Raw genomic sequence first — 24,676 nt, forward strand, 5'->3', positions numbered from 1 at the left:
ATAAGATCATGTCGTCAGCAAAGAGGGAGAGTTTGACCTCCTCTGCTCCCATTTGGATTCCCTTTATTTCCTTGTCTTGCCTAATTGTATTGGCTAGAACTTCCAGCATCATGTTGAATAGTGATGGTGACAGATGAGAGCCTTGTCTCATTCCAGTTCTAAGAGGAAAAGCTTTCAGTTTTACTCCATTCAGTAAAATACTAGCTATGGGTTTGTCATAGATAGCTTCAATCAGTTTTAGAAATGTGCCACCTATGCCTATACTCTTCAGTGTTCTTATTAGAAAAGGATGCTGGATTTTATCAAATGCTTTTTCTGCATCTATTGAGAGGATCATGTGATCTTTATTTTTGCCTCTGTTAATATGGTGGATAATGTTTATGGACTTGCGTATGTTAAACCAGCCTTGCATCCCTGGGATGAAGCCTACTTCATCATGATGTATGATGTTTGATGATAAGCTGTAATCTACAGGCTAGGATTTTGTTGAGAATTTTTGCATCTATATTCATGAGTGAGATTGGTCTGAAATTCTCCTTTTTGTTTGGGTCTTTTCCTGGTTTTGGTATCAGGGTGATGTTTGCTTCATAGAATGTGTTGGGGAAGATTCCTTCTTCCTCAATTTTTTGGAATAATTTCTGCAGTAGAGGAATAAGCTCTTCCTTGAAGGTTTGATAGAATTCTGGAGTGAAGCCATCTGGACCAGGGCATTTTTTGGTTGGAAGATTTTTTATTGTTTTTTTGATCTCAGAAATTGTTTTTTTGATCAACAGTAATTGTTCTGTTCAGGAGCTCTATTTCTTCTTGGCTAAGTCTAGGTAGAGGGTGTGATTCCAAATATTGATTCATTTCCTTCACATTGTCAAATTTCTAGGCATAGAGTTTCCGGTAGTATTCAGAGATGATCTCTTGTATCTCTGTGGGATCAGTTGTTATTTCCCCTTTATCATTTCTGATTGAGGTTACTAGAGATTTTACTTTTGTATTTCTCATTACTCTGGCCAATGGTTTATCTATTTTATTTATATTTTCAAAAAACCAACTCCTTGTTTCATTAATTTTCTGAATGATTCTTTTGTTTTCAATTTCATTGATTTCTGATTTGATTTTGGAGATTTCTTTTCTTCTACTGAGTTTAGGCTTCGATTGTTCTCCTTTTTCCAATTCCATAAGATGGCTTGTGAGATTGTTGATGTGCTCTCTTTCTGTTTTTCGAATGTAGGCATCTAAAGCGATGAATTTTCCTCTCAAAACTGCTTTTGCAGTATCCCACAGGTTTTGGTAGCTTGTGTCTTCATTCTTGTTATGCTCAAGGAAGTTAATGATTTCCTGTTTTATTTCTTCCTGCACTCATCTGTTATTCAACAGAAGATTGCTTAATTTCTATGCCTTTGTGTGGGGCCGAGCACTTTTGTTAGAGTTGAGTTCCATCTTTAGTGCCTTATGGTCTGAGAAGATACAAGGTAAAATTTCAATTCTTTTGATTCTGTTGATATTTGTTTTGTGTCCCAGGATATGATGAATTTTGGAGAATGTTCCATGGGGTAATGAGAAGAATGTATATTCTTTATCTTTGGGGTGGAGTGTTCTATATGCGTCTGTCAAGCACAGTTGTTCTAGGGTCTCATTTAAATCTCTTATATCTTTGTTTAATTTCTGTTTAGAGGATCTGTCCAGCTCTGTAAGAGGAGTGTTAAAGTCCCCTGTTATTATGGTATTATCAGATATCATATTGCTCAGACTAAGTAAGGTCTGTTTCAATAACCTGGGAGCATTTAAATTGGGTGCATAAATATTTAGAATTGAAGCATCTTCTTGTTGTATTTTCCCCTTGACCAATATAAAGTGACCATATTTGTCTTTTTTGACTTTACTTGCTTTAAATCCACATGAATCTGAAAAAAAGATTGCAACTCTTCTTTTCTTCTGAATGCCGTTTGCCTGAAAAATTGTCTTCGAACCCTTGACTCAGAGCTTTAATTTGTCTTTTGAAGCCAGTTGTGTTTCTTGCAGACAGCAAATGGATGGCTTGTGTTTTTTAATCCAGTCAGCCAATCTATGTCTATTCAGTGGGGAATTCAAGCCATGAACATTTATTGAGATAATTCATAAGTGTGGTAGTATTCTATTCATCTTATTTTTGAAAGTCCATTGTCTTTTGCATCAGTGTGGAGGTTAGGTTCTGCCCTTTAATTTCTGAGTTCTTAATTTGCTGCTGATCCATTGTGGTGGTCAGTGTGCAGAACAGGTTGAAGTATTTCCTGTAGAGTTGGTCTTGTTGTGGCGAATTTTCTCAATGTTTTTATATCGGTAAATGATTTGATTTCTCCATCAATTTTTAAGCTTAGCTTAGCAGGATACAGAATTCTGGGCTGGAAATTGTTCTGTTTAAGTAGATTAAAGGTAGATGACCATTGTCTTCTTGTTTGGAAAGTTTTATTAGAGAAGTCTGCGGTCACTCTGATGGATTTGCCCCTGTAGGTCAACTGGCGCTTATTCCTGGCAGCTTGCAGAATCTTTTCTTTTGTCTTGACTTTTACAGGTTCATCACAATGTGTCTTGGAGAAGCTCGGTTAGAGTTGAGGTGACCTGGGGTCCGATATCCCTCTGAAAGCAGTGTGTCAGAATCTTTGGTGATATTTGGGAAATTTTCTTTTATAATATTCTTTAGTATGGCTTCCATTCCTCTGGGGCATTCTTCTTCCCCTTCTGAGATTCCTATAAGTCGCATGTTGGAACGCTTCATAAAGACCCATAATTCTGACAGTGAACGTACTGCTTTCTCTCTCTTCTTTTCTGCTTCTTTTACTATCTGAGTTATTTTAAGAACTTTGTCTTCTACCTCTGAAATTCTTTCTTCTGCATGGTCTAACCTGTTGCTGATACTATTAAGTTCCCTAATTGACCGTATCAGTTCCTTCAGCTCTGCTATATCCTTTTTATATTCTTCATATCGTTCATCTCTTATTTGATTCTGCTTTTGGATTTCCTTTTGGTTATTTTCCACTTTATTAGCAGTTCTCTTCATTGTTTCCACCATTTCTTTCATTGTTTTCATCATGTGTATTCCAAATTTCCTTTCTGTCATTCCTAACATTTCTTTATAAGTGGAATCCTCTGCATTAGGTACCTCATGTTCCCTTGGCGGTGTTGTTCTGGACTGGTTCTTCATGTTGCCTGGAGTTTTCTGCTGATTCTTCCTCATGAGTGATTTCTTTTATCTGTTTCCTTGCCCTAATTTTCCTTTTACTTCCTCTTGCTCTTTAAGTTCTCGTGCCTGTGAATTAAGGGTCGGTTGAGTCCTTTTGGTACAGGACCAGAAGGGTGATAAGGTGGAAGAGCAAGAAAGGGATGAAAGAAGGGAGGACTTAGTGAAAAAAATAAATAGAGAAAGGAGGGGGGATGGGTAAAAGGAATATTGACAAAAAGAAGAGAGGCACAGAAATAGGGAGACAGAGCAATACAGGTGTACAGTAGGTTACTTTGACACACCTTAAAAAAAACCCACCTTCTGGGGGTGCCCAGTTGGGTGGTTCCCTGGAGGTCAGCAGCTCTTTGCTAACCTGATCAGACACAGTACCCCACCTCCACCAAGTAGAGAGGAAAGACAAAAATGCTATAAATCAAACCAAAACAAGCAAACAGAAAACTTTATGGGATAAAATTGGGTGAATAACTGAATAATAGCAGTAGAAACACTAGCAAAAATTAGTTCTAGTTATTAAAAAAGGCAGAAATGGGAAATTATAACTAAACTAGAAAAATTGAGAAAGAAAAAAGATCTGTATGGAAAAGGTTGAACTTAAAAAACAAAACAACAATCAACAACATCAAAATAAACAAAAAAAAACAACCAAACCAAAAAAAAAAACAAAAAACACAACCAAAAACAAAGCAGTATGTATATGTTGTTGATTATTGTCTGGGCAACACGTGGTCTTCTGGAGTATGAGATGTTAATCACATTTCTGATACGACTGGAGCCTCCTGATTTCTCAAACCCCAGCAGGTGGACACCCTAAATCTCTCTTCAGCCCACTTAAAAGGCACTTTAACTTGTAAACTTGCTGAGCAGAAGCCTTCCCAGGAAAGTGCTTGTTGCTGGAATGACTGCTGAAGTGGCTATCCACTTACCCAGTGTGCCAAAACCAGTCTCGCTCTGCCCCTGAGGGTTAGGGCTACAAGGCGGCTCAGACCCCACCCTTAGGCTACTGGGTGCTGGGTTACCAGCTCCCACCCGATTCTACCTCTGCAACCCTGAGGGAGGAGCTTGCTGGGGCACATCGCTCACAATGGCTCCCTGTGACCCACAGCCAAACACTATTAGCTCCATCTGGCTCAGCGGCTTAGACTGGTTCCCTAGACAACTGTCAAAATTTTCCACATTCCCGCTCAGGCTCTCCCCAAGGCAGTTCAACTGAGTGCCAAGTCCAAAGACACCAAAACAGTTCACAGGTAAGGCCTTTCTGGTTTGCAGTCTCGCTGCTACTGAAACTTACAGTTGTGAGCGGGTAGACCGATTGAACACCCGTGACCACTTGCCGGTTTTCCACTGTTTTAGTCCTCCTCTTGGGTCCAGAAGTGTCTCGCTGACTCTCTGTATCCTCACAGGGGTGATGATAGGCAGATCCCACCAGCCAGAGATGCCTGGAGTTCTATCTCCCCGGACTCACAGTGTCCAGATGCAAAGAAGCTGTTACTCGGCCGCCATCTTGCTCCCTCGGCCAAAACCCGTCTTCTAAGACTTCTAATAAGACTTCTAATATCTCCAAATCCCCACCATCCTAGTTATTATCTCTTTTTTATTATAGGACATTATATTATAGTATGAAGTTGTATCTCATTTTGGTTTTGATTTACATTTCCATGATAGCTAATGATGTTGGGCATCTTTTCAAGTGCCTGTTGGAAATTTATCTTCCTTGGAAAAATATTTAATCAGATCCTTTGCATATATTTTTGGACAATTTGTCTTTTTATCATTGAGTTATAACAGTCCTTAGTATGTTCTAGTACTATGTGCTAGATCCTAAGATATGATTCACAAAATGTTTCTCCCATCCTGTGAGTTGTTTTTTTACTTTCTCATTTTATTTTTTTGAGAATATATATTGATACACCATTTCTGTGAATTTTAAGTCACAAATTTTACTCAGGATTCTTTCTATTTTGGCATCCTACTATATTTCAAAAGAAAACTGCCTTTAAATGGACATAATACAGAACAATCTTCAGTCTTTTGTGAGAAAATAAATGTCAGAAAAGTTTTATGGATTATTTCACATTTCTAAAGACATTAGCAAACCCTTAACTCTGTGGGATGTCCTTCGCTCTTATCCTGCAAACTTGGCTTCAGGACACCACTGTCTTTCCGGCAGATCCATGGGGGTTTTCCTTCACTGTATTTGCCTCATTCACTGATGTGTTCTCTTCCTCACTTTCTCATTTTAGTGATCTATGCAGCCACTTAACAAATACTGTTTTTTCACTTTCTTAATGATACCTTTGAAACCCTTTGTGGTGGTGGTGTTGTTTTTTAAACGAACTTAAATTTGCCTATTTCTTCTTCCCTTGTGCTTTTGGTACCAAAGCTGAGAAGATATTGCCTAATCCAGAGACCCAAAATTAACACCAATGTTTTCTTGTAAAAGTTTTATAGTTTCAGCCCTTACTTAGGTCTCTGATTTATTTTGAGTTAACTTTCATGTGTGGTGTGAGATAGGTCTCCATATTTATTCTTTTGCATGTGGCTATTTAGTTGTCCCAGCACCATCTGCTCAATTTCCCCACTGAAATAATCTTGGTACTTTTATCAAAAATAAATTGACTGCTTTGTTTCTGTACTTTTGATTTTGTTCCATTAATCTGTAGGTCTACCCTTATGCTAATACCACACTGTCTTCACTGCTGTAGCTCAGTAGTTTTGAGATTGTGAAGTATTAGCCTTCCAATGACTTAGTTCTTTGTTTTGGCTATTCTGGGCCCCCTGACTTTCCCTAAGAATGCTAAAATTAGCTGAAAAGTTTCTACAAAGAAGTTTCCTAGGATTTTGATAGATTGCTTTGAATCTATGGGTCAGCTGAGGGCGAATTGTTATCTTAACATGAACTCTAACAATCTGTAAACATGGAATATCTTTCCATTCATTTAGGTCTTCTTTAACTTTTTTTAATAATGTAGTTTTCAGAGTATATGCTTTGCATTTGTTTGTTAAATTTATTCCTACATATTATTTTTTTCAGTGCTATTATAAATTGAATTGTCTTTCTTTTTATAGTATTTTATTTTTTAATTTATTGTATTGATTTTAATTCTTCAGGGGTTGCAGTGTTTTTATTACATTGATATCTTATATAATGCTTAAGGCAGGGAATTTGGTGTGCCCATCACAGAACGGTGTTCACTGAATCCAATAGGCCAGTTTTACCCCACACCCCTCTACCCTCCTTTCTTGGTTTCTAATGTCCTTTATGTTGCTTTGGACCTGAGTGTACTCATTCATTGGCTGCCATGTATTAATGAGAACATGGGGTGTTTGATTTCTCATCAGGATGAGGTACTTCACTTAGGAAGAGGGTGTCCAATTCCATCCAATTTGCTGAAAATGACATAATTCCATTCCATTCCCTTTTATGCAGCAGTAGTGTGTGTGTGTGTTTGTGTGTGTGTAGCACATGTTCTTTATCCAGTCATGAATTGAAAAGTGCATAGGTTGTTTCCACATGCTTGAAATTGTGAATTATGCTGAGATAAACAGTTAAGCGCAGGTGTCTTTTTGATAAAATGACTTCATTTCCTCTGGCTAGATACTCAGCAGTGGGATTGCAAGATCAAAATGTAGGTCTGCATTTATTTCCTGTTGAATCTCCGATCTGTTTTCCATAGAGGTTGTACTCATTTGCAGTCCCACCAACAGTGTATTAGCATTTGCTTCTCTCAGTATCAACAACAGCATCTATTGTTTTTTGATATTTTTTTGACAATGGCCATCCTGATAGGGGTAAGGTGGTATCTAGTTGTATTTTAACTTGCATTTCTTTGATGATTAGTGATGTTGAGCATTTTTTTCAGGTTTATTGCTGCAACATGTTGGCCTTCTGGATCCTTGAGTGCAGCCTTTTGAGCATATCAAATTTTATAGATGTTTGAGTTTAGTCAAAGGGTCACACTTAGGGATCTGGAAGCCCCCACTTTTGGATCTCCTTTTGAAAAATTTCCACTCAGGTCTTTTGCCAACTGTTTAATTTTGTTGTTCTTGTTGTTGTTTTTCCTTGTTGATTTGTTTGAGTTCTTTGTAGAGTCTGGATATCATACCTTTGTTAGATGAATAGTTTGTGAATATTTCCTCTCGCTCTGTAGATTGTCTATTTGCTCTGTTGATTATTTCCTTCAGTACAGAAACTTTAAAATTCAAATTACAGTTTTATTTATTTATTTTGTTGTTGCAATATTTGTATTTTAAGTCTTAGTCATAAATTCTTTGCCTAGCCTGATGTCTAAAAGAGTTTTTCCTGTTTTCTTCCAGAATTTTTATGGTCTTTACTCTATCTTGAATTAGTTTTGGCACACAGCAGAAGATGGAGGTCCCATTTCATTCTTTCGCATGTGACTTTCCAATTTTACCAGTTCCATTTACTAAATAAGCTTCCTTTCCCCAGTGTATGTTGTTGTTTGCTTTGTGTAAGATCATTTGGTTGTAGGTAGATGGTTATACACATATTCTGAGTTCTCTATTCTGTTCCATTGGTCTATACCTTGACATTTTTATCAATACCGTGCTATTTTGGTTACTATAACCTTGTGGTATAACGTGAAGTAAGGTAATGTGATACCTCCAGACTTTTTTTTACTTAAATTGCTTTAACTATTTGAACTTTTGTTGTTGTTGTTCTAAAGGAAGCTTAGGATTATTTCTTCTAGATGTGTGAAATATAATGCTAACATTTTGATGGGGGACTGTATTGAATCTTTAAATCACTATGAGCAGTATGAACAGTATGAAACTTTTAATGATGTTGAGTCCAACAACCCATCAGCAGGGGATGTTTTTCCATTTGTTTGTCATCTATGAGTTCTTTCATCAGTGTTTTATAGTTCTCTTTATACAGATCTTTAGCTTCCCTTGTTAAATATAGTCCTTGGTATTTTATTTTCTTTGTAGCTATTTTGAAGGATATAGAGTCCTTGACTTGATCTTTCTCTTGAATGTTATTAGTATATAGAAATTCTACTGATTACTGTGCATTGATTTTAAAATCTTAGACTTTGTTGCACTTATTTATCAACTTCAGGGGTCTTTTGGCGGAGTCTTTAGGGAAGTGCTATTCAAATTTTTTTATTTCATGGCACACTTGAACCTATGGGTAAATTTCCATGGCACACTTAAATCACATTGATAAAAAAAAGAGTAAAAAAAAAAAAAAGAATATACTTACTATGCTTTGAATTTCTTTCAAAAATAATTTAAATAATGATCTTTAAATTGTGATGAATGTGTTACTTAGTTCAATGTAAACATTTCACATGGTATATAGAAGCAGTACCCTGAACCCCATAAATGCATCAGTGTACAAAGTTATGATTTAATAAAAAATAAAAAATGGATGAATAGATAAATAAATAAAAATTTTAACAGCACACCTAAGATCCTCTCATGGCACAGCAGTATGCCATGGCACACTGGTTGAAAATCACTGCCTTGTGGTTTTCTAGATACAAGATAATAGTGTCAGCATACAGGGATAGTTTGATCTCTTTCTTTATTTGGTTGTTCTTTATTTTTTTCTCTCACCTGATTATTCTGGCTAGGACTTCCAATACAGTATTTAATAGACATGGTGACAGTGGACACACTTGTCTGTTCTACTGAAGGAATGCTTTCAACTTTTCCTCCTTCCTCATTCAGTATAATGTTGACTGTGGATTTGTTATATATGGCTATTATAATTTTGAGGTATATTCCTTCCTAGGCCTAGTCTGTTGATGATTTTTATCATGAAAGTGAGCTGAATTTTATCAAATGATTTCTCTGCATGTATTGAATGATTATATGGTATTTATTTTTGTTTCTGTTTTCATATGGTTAATCATGTTCATTAATTTTTGTATATTAAACCATCCTTGCATCCCTAGGATGAAACCCACTTGATTATAATGGATTGACTTTTTGATGTGCTGTTGAATTTGGTTTGCTAGTTGAGGAATTTTGCATCAGTGTTCACAGAGATATTGGTTTGTAGTTCACTTTTCCTTTTGTGTTCTTTCCTGGCTTTGGAATCAGAGTGATACTGGCTTTTTAGAATGAGTTGGGGAGGACTCTATGCTTCAAATCTTATGGATAGAAAGAGTTTCTGTAGGATAGGTATCACAGATTCATTGGAGATCTGGTAAAATTTGTCTGTTAATCTACGTGGTCCAGAGCTTTTATAAGTTGGGAGATTTTTTAAATTACTGTTACAATTTCATTTCTTATTATTAGCCTGTTCAGGGTTTTTATTTCTTCCTCATTTAGGCTTGAGAAGTGTGTTTCTAAGAATTTGTGCATTCCCTCTAAGTTTTCTAGTTTATTTGCAGAAGGTTTTTGTAGAATTCATGGGTGATATTTTGTGTCTCTGTGGTATCAGTTGTAATGTTTCCTTTTTCATTTCTGATTGAGGTTATTTGAGTATCTCTTGTATTTCTGGTCCATTTGGCTACTGGCCTATCAATTTCTTTTATCTTTTCAAAGAATCAACTTTGTTTCATTAATCTTTTGTGTTTTGTTTTGTTTGTTTAGTTTCCATTTTGTTTAGTTCTTCTCTGAGCTTTGTTTTTTTTTTTTTTTTTTTTCTTTTCTTCTGGTGGCTTTTAGCTTGGTTTGTTCTTTTCCTAGCTCCTTGGGATACATTATGTTGTTAATTTGTCACCGTGATGTAGCCATTTAAGGTTATGAACTTTACCCTTAGGAATTCTTTTACTGTGTCCCATAAATTTTGAATTTTTTTTATTATTTAGTTTGCGGAATCTCTTTTATTATTCAGTTTGCAGAATCTCTTGATTTCCATTTAATTTCATAATTGACTCAAGAATCATTCAGCACTAGATTGTTTCATTTTCATGACTTTGTGTAGATTTGAATATTTATCTTGGAATTGATTCCTAATTTCATCCCACTATGATCTAAGAAGATACAAGGTATGAATTCATTTGTTTTGAATTTTCTGACATTTGTTTTGTGGCATAAGATATGATCATTCTTGGAAAATGTTCCATGTGCTGGTAATAAAAATATATATTCAGCAGTTTGGGGGTAAAATGATCTATTATATCAGTTAAGTCCATTTGTTCTGGAGTCCTGTTTAAATCCAGTGTTTCTTTATTTATTTTCTGCTTTGATGGTGTGCCCATTTCTGTCATTGAAGTGTTGAAGTTCTTGACTATTAAGATACTACTATTTGCTCGCACCTGTAATCCTAGCACTCTTAGGAGGTCTAAATGGGAGGATCACTTGAGCTCAAGAGTTTGAGACCAGCCTGATCAAGAGTGAGACCCTATCTCTACTAAGGAAAAATAAAAAAAAAAAAAATAGACAGGCATCATGGCAGGATCTGTAGTCCCAGCTACTCAGGAGGTTAGGCAGGAGGATCACTTGAGCTCAGGAGTTTGAGGTTGGTGTAAGCTAGGCTGATGCCATGGCCTTCTAGTCTGAACAACAGAGTCAGTGTCTGTCTCAAAAAAAAAAAAAAAAAGAAGCTTCTGTTATTTCTTTTCCTTTTATCTAAGGATCTAGAAAAATTTGCTTGATGAAACTGGGAGCTCTTGTGTTAAGTGCATATATATTTTGGATTATCATGTCTTCTTCCTGAATTGCCCCAGTTACTATTATGTAATGACTATCTTTGTCTTTTTTTTTTTTATTTTACCATTGTTGATTTAAAGTCTATTTTTATCTGAAATGAGAATGGCTACATCTGCTACTCATGTTTTCCATTTGCATGGAATATATTTTCCATCCGTTTACCTTGAGTCTGTATGAATCCTTGGGAGCAAGATGTTTTTCCTGGACGCAGTGGTGTTTTTCAGCCATTTGTCCAGTTTGTGTCTTTTAAGTGGGGCATTCAGGCTGTTTACATTAAGTCTTACTATTGATATGGGAGATGCCGTTCTGTTCAACATGTTGAATGATACCCTATTATTTTATTTTCCCTCTTGTGCTATTGTTTTGTAGAAGCTATAAATTTTAGGTGTTTATACACTGGTGGGTATCTATTGGACTGTTGCATGTATAATGCACTTTTGAGCAGTTCCTATAGGGCAAGTCTAGTGGTGACAAATTCCCTTAGTGTTTGCTAGTTTGGGAACGATATTATTTCTCCTTCATTTATAAAACTTAGTTTAACAGGATACAAAATTCTTGACTGCCAGTTCTTCTGTTTAAGGAAACTAAAAGTAGAACCCTATTCCTTTCTGGCTTATACATTTTCCCTTGAGAAGTCCTCTGTTACTTCTGTTACTTCTGGATTTTTCTTTGTAATTTACTTAATGTTTTCACCTCACAGCTCATAGGTGTTCCTCCTTTTCATTAACTTTGGCCAGTCTGATCACTATATGCCCTGATGATTCCCTTTTTGCAATAAATGTCCAGGTATTTGTTGAATTTCTTATATCTGGATGTCTAAATCTCTAGCAAGACTAGGGAATTTTTCCTTAATTATTCCCTCAAATAGGTTTTCCAGGTCTTGTGCTTCTTCTTCTTCACACTCAGGGATCCCTGTGATTTTTATATTTAGCTATTTTATATAATCCCTTATTTTTCATAACTATGTCCAGTCTGCTTCATTCTTTGTTTTTTATTTTTGACTGACAGAGTTAGCTCACAAAAGCTGTATTTAGGTGCTGAAATTCTTTCTTCTGCTTTTTCTGGTCCAGTCTTAAAACTTTCCATTGTGCTTTGTATTTCCCTTAATGTAGTTTTCTATTTTCTGAAGTTCTATTTGTTTTCTTTTTAATATATCTATCTGTTCAGTGAATTTTTTATTCATTTCCTAAATTGCTTTTTTGATTTCTCTGCATTCATTTTCTATTTTCTCTTGAATGTCACTGAGCTTCCTTATAGTCTGTACTTAGAATTCTTTATCTGTCATTTCAGTATTTTGAAATACTTCAAAATATTGTTTGGTATCATTGCTGGAGAACTAGTGTGTTCCTTTTGGGATATCTTTTTACTAATTTTTCATACTTGCAGAGATCTTGCACTGATTCATTCTTATCTAAGCAACTGTCACTTGTTTTTGGATTTCCTTTTGATTAAATGGGTCTCCTCCATTTTTTAAGGGTGTGCTGGTAACATGTTGAACATGTTGAATAACATGTTGAAGGAACTTTGGCTCTGCTTTGGCTCTGTGGGTACTTTTAGGGGGGGCTAGGTTCTGGATGGAAGCCTTGGTGATTCTTCACGTGTTTTTCTAATTTCTAGCTATTTCTAGGCTGTATCAGTGGTGTACTCTGCATGGGCATATTCCCTCTGTCTTTTGTTGGCAAGGGAAAATGGAGACCTTTGAAATCCTTTCTCTTTCCTCAGCCCTGTGTGAATCATATTGGGATGCCCACTTTAATCACTAAGATAGTAGGTAGTACTTATAGGTAAGAATCAACCATGCCCTGTATGAGTAAGTCAGTAAATGGTGTAGTGGGCTGCTCAAGTTGTCCTCCTTGCCAGTGTGTGGCACTTTCAGGAAAGAGCCAGCTGCAGTAGTGTTTTGGGGGACCTGTGACTGGCTCTAGTCCATCAGGAGAAGCACTAGGATACCCCAATTGGTGGGAGGGGTCATAGAGCTCCCAGAAAACTTCTTATTCTCCACCACAGCAGAAGGGGATGGAAAAGCAAGCTGGGCAGGGCTGGGTCACAGAAACCTGCATTCAGGTCCACAAAGGTGGGCACAAGGGAGCTTCTCTACCCAAGATACCACTCCTGACTAAAAGCATGGCTTTATTTTGGGAGGAGGAGTCTCTGCAGGTGCACTATAGCTTGGAACCACACTGTACTCTCTTTTTGGTTTTGCTCACAAGTGTTCCCTTGCCTCCTAAGATTAGCTCATAGATCTCTCCTTCACGCCCACAAACAACATGATCAAGTCCTGGAGAAACAGGGGAAAGCCTTCTAGGCTTACTTTGCCAAGGAGAAGTGTAGCAGTCCCAAGATGCCCATTGACTGCTTAAACAGGCTGAATGTCCCTCCACCTTGGGGTATGCCCTGCTCTGCTGGAGCAGCCAGGCAAGCAGCACCAGGGAGGACCAGAAGGCAGGGACCTCACAGCCCAAGCACCCCTTGGTCTGCTATAGGTCTTTAAAAAGAAAATTGCGAGCCCAAGTCACTGTGGTAGCCCTAGTGTAATAGATGTACAACAGAGAGCCCTGGTTCGGTTGTCCCTTGAAGCACCCATGCATGCCACATGGCAGCACCAGGTGGGGTGGGGGAGAGGAAGGAAAGAGTCTGGATAGAGGACAGCTGAAACTATGTTCATCTTTGCCCCTCTCCCTAGAAAGCAAGCCACCTAGAATATCCAAGTTTTGAGATCACAGATACCCCTTTTGGTCATCCTGGGAAGGAGTTGGAAAATGTTCGTGTGGAGTCAGTGGCATAAAAATGGAGAGGCTGAAGCTCCTGGTGAGAACAAAGGCAAACAATAGGTAGAAAAGCAGAATGGTGTCTATGGTCTCAGCTGGATGTGTGGTGAGAGGGAGTGACCCCAAGGAGCTGGTAACCCAATCCTTTGTTTTAAAAAAATTCTCATTTCACCAGAAGCAGCAGCTTTGAGGCTTATGAGAGTAAAGAAGCTCTCCAACAGCTTGTGAGCCTATGACTACCAGAGGTGTGAGGGAAAGGAAAAGAAAATTTCTACTACCCTTTCCCCAGGGCTCCAAGTTTCTCAGGGGGTTGATCTCTGCATTAATCTTGCTCCTTCTTGTTCTGCTTCACAAGTTTTTCCTGTGGAATCTCTGGTAGATTATGGGGCTTTTCTCTCAGAATTGCACCTGAGCTATGTTTTTTGTTTTTTCTTTTTTCACCAAAAACGTTTTCCTCTTTCTTTTTTTTTTTTGTCTTTTATTTTTATTATTATTAAATCATAGATGTGTACATTAAAGTGATCATAGGGCACTGTACACTGGTTATATAGACCGTTTGACACATTTTCATCACACTGGTTAACATAGCCTTCCTGGCATTTTCTTAGATATTGTATTAAGACATTTATATTCTACATTTACTAAGTTTCACATGTATCCTTGTAAGATGCACCACAGGTCTAATCCCACCAATCACCCTCCCTGCACCCAGCCTCCCCCCTCCCTCCCCTCCCTCTACTCTTTCCCCCTATTCTTAGGTTTTAACTGGATTATAGCTTTAATGTGAAAGCCATAAATTAGTTTCATAGTACGGCTGAGTACATTGGATACCTTTTCTTCCGTTCTTGAGATACTTTACTAAGAAGAATATGTTCCAGCTCCATCCATGTAAACATGAAAGAGGTAAAGTCTCCACCTTTCTTTAAGGCTGCATAATATTCCATGGTGTACATATACCACAATGTATTAATCCATTCATGGATCAATGTGCACTTGGGCTTTTTCCATGACTTAGCAATTATGAATTGGGCTAAAATAAACATTCTGGTATCTTTGTTATCATGTGGTTTTTGGTTCTGGGTATATACCTAGTAGAGGAATTATAGGATTGAATGGCAGATCTATTTTTAGATCTCTAAGTGTTCTCCAAACATCTTTCCAAAGGAATGTATTAATTTGCATTCCCACCAGCAGTGTAGAAGTGTTCCCTTTTCTCCACATCCACAACAACATCTCTGGTCTTGGGGTTTTGTGATATGGGCTAATCTTACCGGAGTTAGATGATATCTCAAAGTAGTTTTGATTTGCATTTCTCTGATGATTAGAGATGATGAGCATTTTATTCATATGTCTGTATGCGATGCACCTGTCTTCTTCAGAGACGTTTCTCTTCAAGTCCCTTACCCAGCCTGCAATGGGATCACTTGTTCTTTTCTTGCTTATACATTTGAGTTATCTGTGTATTCTGGTTATTAAACCTTTGTCGGACACATAACCTGCAAATATCTTCTCCCATTCTGAGGGTTGTTTCTTGCTTTATTTACTGTATTCTTGGCTGTGCAGAAGCTTTTTAGTTTGATCAGGTCCCAGTAGTGTATTTTTGAAGCTGCTTCAATTGCCCGGGAGGTCCTCCTCATAAAATACTTGCCCAGACTGATTTCTTCAAGGGTTTTCCCTGCACTCTCTTCTAGTATTTTTATAGTTTCATGTCTTAAAATTTTAATCCAGTGAGAATCTATCTTAGGTAATAGTGAAAGGTGTGGGTCCGGTTTCAGTCTTCTACAGGTTGCCAGCCAGTTCACCCAGCACCATTTGTTAAATAGGGAATCTTTTCCCCACTGAATGTCTTTAATTGGCTTGTCAAAGATCAAATAACGGTAAGTAGCTGGATTCATCTCTTGGTTCTCTATTCTGTTCCAGACATCTACTTCTCTGTTTTTGTGCCAATACCATGCTGTTTTGATCATTATCAATTTATAGTATAGTCTGAGGTCTGGTAGTGTGATTCCTCCTTCTTTGTTTTTATTTCTGAGTAATGTCTGGGCTATTTGAGTTTTTTTCTGATTCCATAGAAAACGAAGTATTATTTTTTCAAGATCTTTAAAGTATAACAGTGGAGCTTTAATAGGGATTGCATTAAAATTGTATATTGCTTTGGGTAGTATGGACATTTTAACAATGTTGATTCTTCCCAGCCATGAGCATGGTATGTTTTTCCATTTGTTAACATGTTCAGCTATTTCTTTTCTTAGAGATTCATAGTTCTCTTTACAGAGATCTTTCACGTCCTTTGTTAGATAAAATCCCAAATATTTCATCTTCTTTGGCACTGCTGTGAATGGAATAGAGTCCTTAACTGTTTTTTCAGCTTGACTATTGTTGCTATATATAAAGGCTACCGATTTATGAATGTTGATTTTGTAACCTGAGATGCTTCTGTATTCCTTCATCACTTCTAAGAGTTTTGCAGTAGAATCCCTGGTGTTTTCCAGATATACAATCTTATCATCTGTGAAGAGTGAAAGTTTGATCTCTTCTGGCCCTCTATGGATATCCCTGACTGTCTTTTCCTCCCTAATTTTGATGGCTAAAACTTCCATTACAATGTTAAAGAGCAGTGGAGACAATGGGCAGCCTTGTCTGGTTCCTGATCTGAGTGGAAATGATTTCAATTTTACTCCATTCAATACAATATTGGCTGTGGGTTTGCTGTAGATGGTCTCTATCAGTTTAAGAAATGTCTTTTCTATACCGATTTTTTTAAGTGTTCTGATCATGAAGGGATGCTGGATATTAAGAAAAGCTTTTTCTGAATCAATTCAGAGAATCATATGGTCTCTGTTTCTTAATTTGTTTATGTGATGAATTATACTTACAGATTTACGTATATTGAACCAGCCTTGAGAACTTGGGATAAAACAGATGTGGTCATGATGTACAATTTGTTTGATGTGTTGCTGGATTCTGTTTGCTAGGATCTTGTTGAATATATTTGCATCTATATTGATTAGTTATATTAATCTATAATTTTCTTTTCTTCTTGGGTCTTTTCCTGGTTTGTGGATCAGGGTGATGTTTGCTTCATAGAACGTGTTGGGTAGTCTTCCTTCTTTGTCTACATTTTGGAAAAGATTGAGTAATATAGGTACTAGTTCCTCTTTAAAGGTTTGTGGAATTCTGATGTGAAGCCATCTGGTCCCGGGCTTTTCTTTTTAGGGTGGTTTTGTATGGTTGATGCTATTTCAGAACTTGATATTGGCCTGTTCAACATTTCCACTTGATTCTGGCTAAGTCTTGAAAGTTGACGTGCTTCCAAGTATTGGTCAATTTCCTTCAGATTTTCATATTTCTGAGAATAAAGTTTCTTATAATATTCATTAAGGATTTTTTGAATTTCTGAGGAGTCTGTTGTTATTTCGTCTTTGTCGTTTCTGATTGATGAGATGAGAGATTTTACTCTTTTCTTCCTGGTTAGGTTAGCCAAAGGTTTATCTATTTTATTGACCTTTTCAAAAAACCAACGTTTTGATTTATTGATCTGTTGTATAATTCTTTTGTTTTCAATTTCTTTTATTTCTGCTCTGATTTGGTTATTTCTTTTCTTCTACTAGGTTTGGGGTTGGAATGTTCTTCCTTTTCCAGTTGCTTGAAATGTCTCATTAAGTTGTTAACTTTCTCTCCTTCTGTTCTCTTGAGGAAGGCTTGTAGTGCTAAAAATTTCCCTCTTAGGACTGCCTTTGCAGTATCCCAGAGGTTGTGATAATTCATGTCTTCATTGTTATTTTGTTCCAAAAATTTGTCAATTTCCTTCTTAATCTTATCTCTGACCCAGCTATCATTGAGCATAAGGTTCTCTAACTAACATGTTTTTGTATGAGTATGCATATTCCTGTTGTTACTGAATTCAACTTTTATTCCATGGTAGTCCGAGAAGATGCAAGGAATTTCTATTCCTTTAAATTTACTGAGGTTAGATTTGTGACCTAAGATGTGATCGATTTTGGAGTATGTTCCACGGGCTGATGAGAAGTATGTGTATTCAGTTTTGTTGGGATGAAATGTTCTGTAGATGTCTGCTAAATCCAAATGTTGGATAGTTAGGTTTAAATCTAAAATTTCTTTGCTCAGCTTCTTATTGGGAGATCTATCCAACACTGCCAAAGGAGTGTTGAAATCTCTGACTATTATGGAGCTGGAGGAAATCAAGTTGCTCATGTCTGTTAGGGTTTCTCTTATAAATTGAGGTGCATTCTGGTTGGGTACATAAATATTCATAATTGAAATTTCATCATATTGAGTATTACCCTTAACAAATATGAAGTGACCATCTTAGCCTTCCTTACTTTTGTTGGTTTAAAGCCTATTGTATCTGCAAATAGAATTGCAACACCTGCTTTTTTCTGATTACCATTTTCCTGAAATATGGACGACTATCCTTTCACCCTGAGTCTATATTTATCTTTTAAGGTAAGATGTGACTCTTGTATGCAGCAAATATCTGGCTTGAGTTTTTGTATCCAGTCAGCTAACCTGTGCCTCTTTAGAGGACAGTTTAAGCCATTCACATTAATGGAGAATATTGATCAGTCTGGTAAAATTTTGGGTATCAAGTTTTCTGGAAGTCCGGTGGACATTTTTAATCCTTTTGCCACTGTGGAAGTTGGAGTTTGATCAATAGTTTCTGAGTCAGTTTACTTTTGTGGTAGAGGATTGGGCTGGTCATTATTGAGGATAGGTCTGAGAGTATCCTGAAGAGCTGGTTTGGTTATGGCAAATTTCTTCAGCATATGAATGTCATTAAAGTATTTAATTTCTCCATTATAAATGAAACTCAGTTTAGCTGGGTACAGGATCCGTGGTTGAAAGTTATTTTGCTTTAAGAGATTAAAAGTTGATGACCACCCTCTTCTGGGTTGAAAAGTTTCAGCAGAGGAATCTGCAATCATTCTAATATTCTTCCCTTTGTAGGTAATGGATTTTTTGCATCTGGCTGCTTTCTGAATTTTCTCCTTCATATTAACTTTAGTGAAATTAATCATGACATGCCTTGGGGATTTCGTATTCAGATTGAGTCGTGCTGGGGTTCTGAAACTGTCTGCTGTCTGAATTTCTGAATCTTATGACATGTCTGGAAAATTCTCTTTCATAATTTCATGGAGAAGGGCCTCTGTGCCTTGTGAGGCCACGTCATTACTTTCAGGGATTTGAATGAGGCAGATATTAGCCTTCTTTGAATTATCCCAGAGCTCTCTGAGAGAATGATCCATTTTTGCTCTCCATTTCTCTTCCTCTTTGAGAGTTTGGGAGCATTCAAAGGCTTTGTCTTCAATGTCAGAAATCCTTTCTTCTGCTTGGTACACTCTGTTACTGAGGGCTTCTACTGTATTTTTCAGATCTTTGAGGACTGCAAGTTCTTGCTTCAGTGTGTCAAATTCTTTGGTGGTTTTGTCTTTAAATTCGTTAAATTCTTGAGACAACTTTTGAATTTCTCCTGGAATTTCTAATTCCAAATTTTCCTCCACTCATTTGCAATGCAAATTCTGAATTCAATTTCTGACACCTCAGCCAGCTGCTTATGAATGGGATCTTCAGTTACATCTGCCATATCTTTCCATGGCGGGGGGGGTTGATCTATTCTGGTTATTCATGTTACCATAGTTTTTCTGTTGTTTCCATTCCATGATTTTTTTACACCATTTGATTTTTCCCCTGGAGCTTTGTCGAGAACCCATACAGTGCTACGGCCTGAGAAACTGGGGACCTGTTTGGTGTGGTGTTGCTAAGTGATTTTGTCTTGTTTTCAGTTCGTCTCTGTCTGACCCTAGTGAAACAGTTACTCTGGGTTGAGTCTCAGCTGTGGAGAAATACCAGCAATTAAGTCACCATGCAACAATTGGAAAAGGAAAATCATACTTTCCTACAACCACACACCCAGGGCACCACTTGAATAATACTCAGGTGATTGGCTCATTTTAAAAGGTCCAAATCAATTGTCTCTGTCAGCACCTGTCTCAGGTGGGAGAGTTTAAAAGTTGTCTGGCAACTGGATCGCAGGGGTCTGGTGACAACTCAGATATGACTTGCTCCGGTGCTTGGTGAAGTTAGGAGGACCCACCCAGCATATACATTAGTCTGGGAAGTTTGATGCCTCCTTCCCCACCTTGTACCTCTGTCACACCCAGTCACCGATAGCCCCGCAGGGCTGTGGCTCAGTTGCCTCTAGTGAACAGATACTCCAGGGTTTTGCACTTGCCTGAATGATAAGAAATCTATATCTGCTCAGCCAGGCTGCTGCACTGTGCATCTATCTAACAGGGGGAGGTGAGTCCTGACAACCTCGGGTGATTGATGGAGGCTGGGGGTGTTCACTCTGTTTCAACCCCACCCATGATTGATGTTACTGACAGAACAGATTAGAACAACGTTGTGGGAATTTGTTTCTATCCCTGCTAAATTCCCCTACAGAAGAGAAGCTATTTTGAGTTCCCAGAGCCTGTGTCTCAGGCCCTGTCTTTACTCCTGCAGGTTTGTATTCCATTGGGTGTCAGTTCTAGCCTCCTGACTTCCTTTGTCTATAGGTTGATGATGACCTGAAGGCTGGGTGCATCTTATGCTCAGTAAAGCAGTCCTCTGGGTCAGACCCGCCCTGGGAATTTCCCAGCTCTGCACTTCACCCAGGCCGGTACCACCTTGGTCAAACCCTTTACTCACAGGGCCTGTGTTTCACTCCCAGATCTGTTCTGCGTTTTGTGCCACCTGCGAAGATGCCCGGCCTCCTCTTGTTACCCAGGGAGATGGGAGTGTGGCTTTGGAATATCTGGGAATGAGCCCTATTGTTGTCAAAAATGGCTGCTGCTCTGCACCTTGGGGCACCGCCACTGTGGTGTGGTTCCCTCTCAGACAACCATCCTCTCCTTACTCCCATGCCGCAGAATCAGCACTGACCAGCTGCAGTCTAGGCCCTGTCCACACCCTCAAGAAATCACCCAAGAATCTGGACTCCTAGGGGACAGGCCTCCAGACCTCAGAGTGAGAGTGTATGGGAGTGCTGAGAGCTCAGAATTGCAGGTAGAGAATATATACAGTTTTATACAGTTTTATGCCTGGCAGGAGAATGCCGTGGCACCCTAGTAGGGGAGGTAGGTCCAGTTTTTAGAGGGTCTCTCCCAGGGAGTGTAATGGGAGGAACTTTGAACTCTGCTCATTTGTTTGTGGGGCATTCTGAGCTGTTCTCATGGGGGAGGGGACTCCCGTCCCCTTGGTGATGGATTTTGTACCTTTTTTTGTATCCTTGGGGTTGCAGCTCACCTCAGTGGGGTTGATATGCATTCTTCAACCTTCTCTCTTGGTGCAGCTCTAATCCACCAGGTTACTTGCTAAATTTCTGTCCTTTAACTCTCTTTTTAGACAGGAGCCTCTGTGGATAGCTAGCTTCAGTCAGCCATCTTGTCTCCGCCCCTTTTTCTTCTTTCTGAGACAATCTGGCAACCAATGTCTCTAGTCAGCCATCTTACCCCTCCCTCCCTAGAGCTATTTTTCTTCATTTTATTTTTTAATTTCTTCTTTCTTTTTTATAGAAATAGAATTGTTTTGAATATTAATCTTGTATTCTGCAATCTTTTTGTTGTTGTTGTTGTTGGGTTTTTTTGAGATAGAGTCTCACTATGTTGCCTTCAGTAGAGTGCTGTAGCATCACAGCTCACAGCAACCTCAAACTCTTGGGCTTAAGTGATTCTCTTGCCTCAGCCTCCCAAGTAGCTGGGACTACAGGTACTTGCCACAACGCCCGGCTATTTTTTGGTTGCAGTTGTCATTGTTGTTTAGCTGGCGCGGGCTGGATTCAAACCCACGAGCTTTGTTGTATGTAGTTGGCACCTTACTCACTGAGCTATGGGCCCTGAGATGTATCCTGCAATCTTAATGAACTCATTTGTTGGTTTTTTAATGGATTCTTTAGGGTTTTCTACATACAAGATCATGTCATTTGCAAAATAGCTTACTTCTTTCTGTCCAATCTGGATGCTTTTTACTCTCATTCTTATCTTCTTCTCCTGGCTAGAACTTCCAGCATAACACTAAATAGAAGTAATAAGAGTAGACATTCTGGACTTTTCTTGATCTTAGGAGGCAAGAGTTTAATCTTTCACCATTAAATATCATGTTAGTTGTGGGGTTTCACTGATAGCATTTATTAGGTCAAAGAAATTCCTTTTTATTCTTATTTTTTGTTTTTGCTTTATGGGGTTTTTTAATAGTAAAACAATGCTATATTTTTGTCAGATTGTTTCTGTATGTATTGGATGATCATACAGTATTTATTTCTTATTCTACTGATAGATAGTATTATATTGATTTTCAGATGTTAAACCAATCTTAAGTTCCTGGGATAAATCTTGTTTCATTACAGCACATAACTTTTCTATATTGGTGAATTATATTTGCTTGTATTTTGCTGGTGTTGTGGCTTTACTGATAAGATATTTTGGTCTGTAGTTTTCATTATTGAGGGAGTTTGCCAGTGAAGCTATCTAGTCTTAAACTTTTCTCTGTGAGAAGTTTTTGATTACTAATTCAGTTTCTTTACTTATTACATGTCTATTAAAATTGTCTATTCATTCTTGAGTCAGTTTTCGCTTTCTGTGTCTTTCTAGGAATTTTTCCATTTAATCATCTAATTTATTGTTATGTGGCTATTCACAGTATTTCTTTATGATTCTTTTTATTCCTGTGAGATCAGTAGTAATGTGGAAATACAGTTTTAATTGCCTACTTCAAGAGTACAATGTGTTTGAAGTCTCATGCTTTATTATAGAATAGCAATATGAAGATGTATATTTTAATATAAAAATAATATCTAACATTATTGAACATTATTGAAAGCCAAGGAGAGTTCCCCATGTTTACCCTGTTGTTTCACTACCCCACCCTTCAAGCAATGCCTGAGTCCCTCCCATTTAAAGTGCATCATGACAAAATAAAGTCCTCACAGTCAAGGTTTTCCATCTTTCCAGGGCTTATCTGTCCCTCACTATGCTGATATCCAAAGTTGAAATACCAGATTTCCACAGTAGACTCACAAACTAGAGAAATAAGATCAGAGAGGTAACTGGTTTCATTGTTAACGAAAAACATTCTTATATTCTCATAAAGGGTGAGGGAAGATTATTTTACTCATGGCTGTATGTGTGTGTTGTGTGTTCTGTGATGGAAATGACAGTGCAGGGGCACCTGTAACAGCCTGTCTTTTATCTCTGGCATAACAACAGAAATAAGTAAGTAACAAAACTAAGTAGGCCAAGAGAAGTCTTTTCTCCAGCTGAACACCAGAGAAAAATATTTCTAACAGAGCTACATTTCAGATTATTTCCTTTAATGAAAGTCCTGTTTGTTTCAACTTCAACAAATGAGATTTTAGCTGACATTCTCTGCTGTTAAAAAAAAGACAATAAAGGCCAGATGTGATAGTTCATACCTGTAATCCTAGTACTTTGGGAGGCCAAGATGGGTGGATTGCTTGAGCTCAGGAGTTCGAGACCTGTGTGAGCCAGAGCAAGACCCCATGTCTAAAAAAATAGCCTGGGGTAGAAGCAGGCATCTGTAGTCCCACCTACTTGGGAGGCTGAGGCAAGAGAATTACTTGAGCCCAAGAGTTTGAGGTTGCTGTGGGCTGTGATGCCATGGCACTCTACCTAGAGTAATAGCTCAAAAGACTATCTCAAGAAAAAAATAAATAAATAAAAGCCAATAATATAACTGTGTTTTTATAACAAACTAGTTCTCTTTAGCATATACAGCCAATGGTATTCACGTAAACCGGAAATGAAAATGATATTTTAAGGGATACGTTAAATGTAAAACTTCCTTCATATTCTTAAAATAAAATACTTGAATTAATTACAATTACTCATTTAGCTTCAGTTCCTAATAAAGATAATCATTATTAACTCAAGTGTTAAATGTGTCATAACAAAAATGCATTTTTTGTATATTTACTTTTCTTAGGAAAACTGTTTTTGAAAACCACCTGCTATTTAGTGGTTGACCTGTTTGGATCAGACATCATAAAACTGTGAGTATACTGTGGCATATAGCTCTGATCTGGTTGCTGGAGACTGAGGGAACAAGATAACTAGAAAGCAGGAGCTTGTTTTTCAGTTTCATGTACTTACTGGAAAAGGGCTTGAGCTACATGAGCCAGTTTTTATTAATAATGGAAAATTGAAACAAATTCAGATCCTTTGTCACTCTAGGCAGAGGTTCCCCTTGAGTTTCAGTGGCTCAATTTCACAAACAGTTCCTATGATGGTGGCTCATGCCTATAATCCTAGCAGTCTGGGAGGCTGAAGAGGGTGGATTGCCTGAGCCCAGGAGTTCAAGACCAGCCTGAGCCAGAGCCAGACCTTGTCTCTAAAAATATCCAGGCATTGTAGCAAGCTCCTGTAGTTCCAGCTACTCAGGAGGCTAAGGCAAGAGAATCACTTGAACCCAAGAGTTTGAGGTTGCTATGGGTTGTGATGACATGGCACTCTACTAAGGGTGACAAAGTGAGACTCTGTCTCAAAAAAAAAAAAAAATTCCTACAACACAATGAGCCTATTCTATTGGCTGAGCACAGGACATTGAACCTTCCTAAGCCTGGTCTCCTACTCTCCCTCCCTGGGTTTGGTGCCCTGTTGCCCAAAGTCTTCTCCCCTCTCCCCCTCCCATTGGCAGATTTCCTGGTGTCTCCCTTTCTCTCCCCCAGCTCCTTGTCACTATCATTGTCTGCTTGCTTTGACCTTTTCCATTTTTGGAGCCTGGGGCACTGGATTGGATAAACCACATTCCTCAGCTCATGGCACCTTCTCATAAATGATCCATGCTTTCTTCTATTTATAATTTATTTACTTAGCTACTTTGAATAATGTAACAAGCTCCAAAACCCACTACCCAAAACTAACTCTAGCACCTTGATGATAAATAACTTCCTCTAGCCCTGTGGTTCTTCCTTTCATTCTCACCCCTTTCCCCTGCCAAGTCGGCATTATCCTAAATTGCATCTTCATCCTTCTCTCGCTTTCTATAAAAAATG

The 24,676-nt window shown here is 38.0% G+C and overlaps 1 protein-coding gene across 2 annotated transcripts in view; it reads left to right on the forward strand.

Annotated features, from left to right (window-relative positions):
* The window catches only part of AOAH (acyloxyacyl hydrolase), a 320,779-nt gene that overhangs the window by 51,901 nt on the left and 244,202 nt on the right, over window positions 1-24,676 (forward strand). For both annotated transcript variants that reach the window (XM_053553720.1, XM_053553721.1), the window contains exon 3: window positions 23,608-23,674. In XM_053553720.1, coding sequence (XP_053409695.1) covers window positions 23,608-23,674 — 67 coding nt within the window. The remainder of the gene's footprint in view (window positions 1-23,607; window positions 23,675-24,676) is intronic.

This window comes from Nycticebus coucang, chromosome 11, assembly GCF_027406575.1.
Source record: "Nycticebus coucang isolate mNycCou1 chromosome 11, mNycCou1.pri, whole genome shotgun sequence".
NCBI lineage: Eukaryota > Metazoa > Chordata > Mammalia > Primates > Lorisidae > Nycticebus > Nycticebus coucang.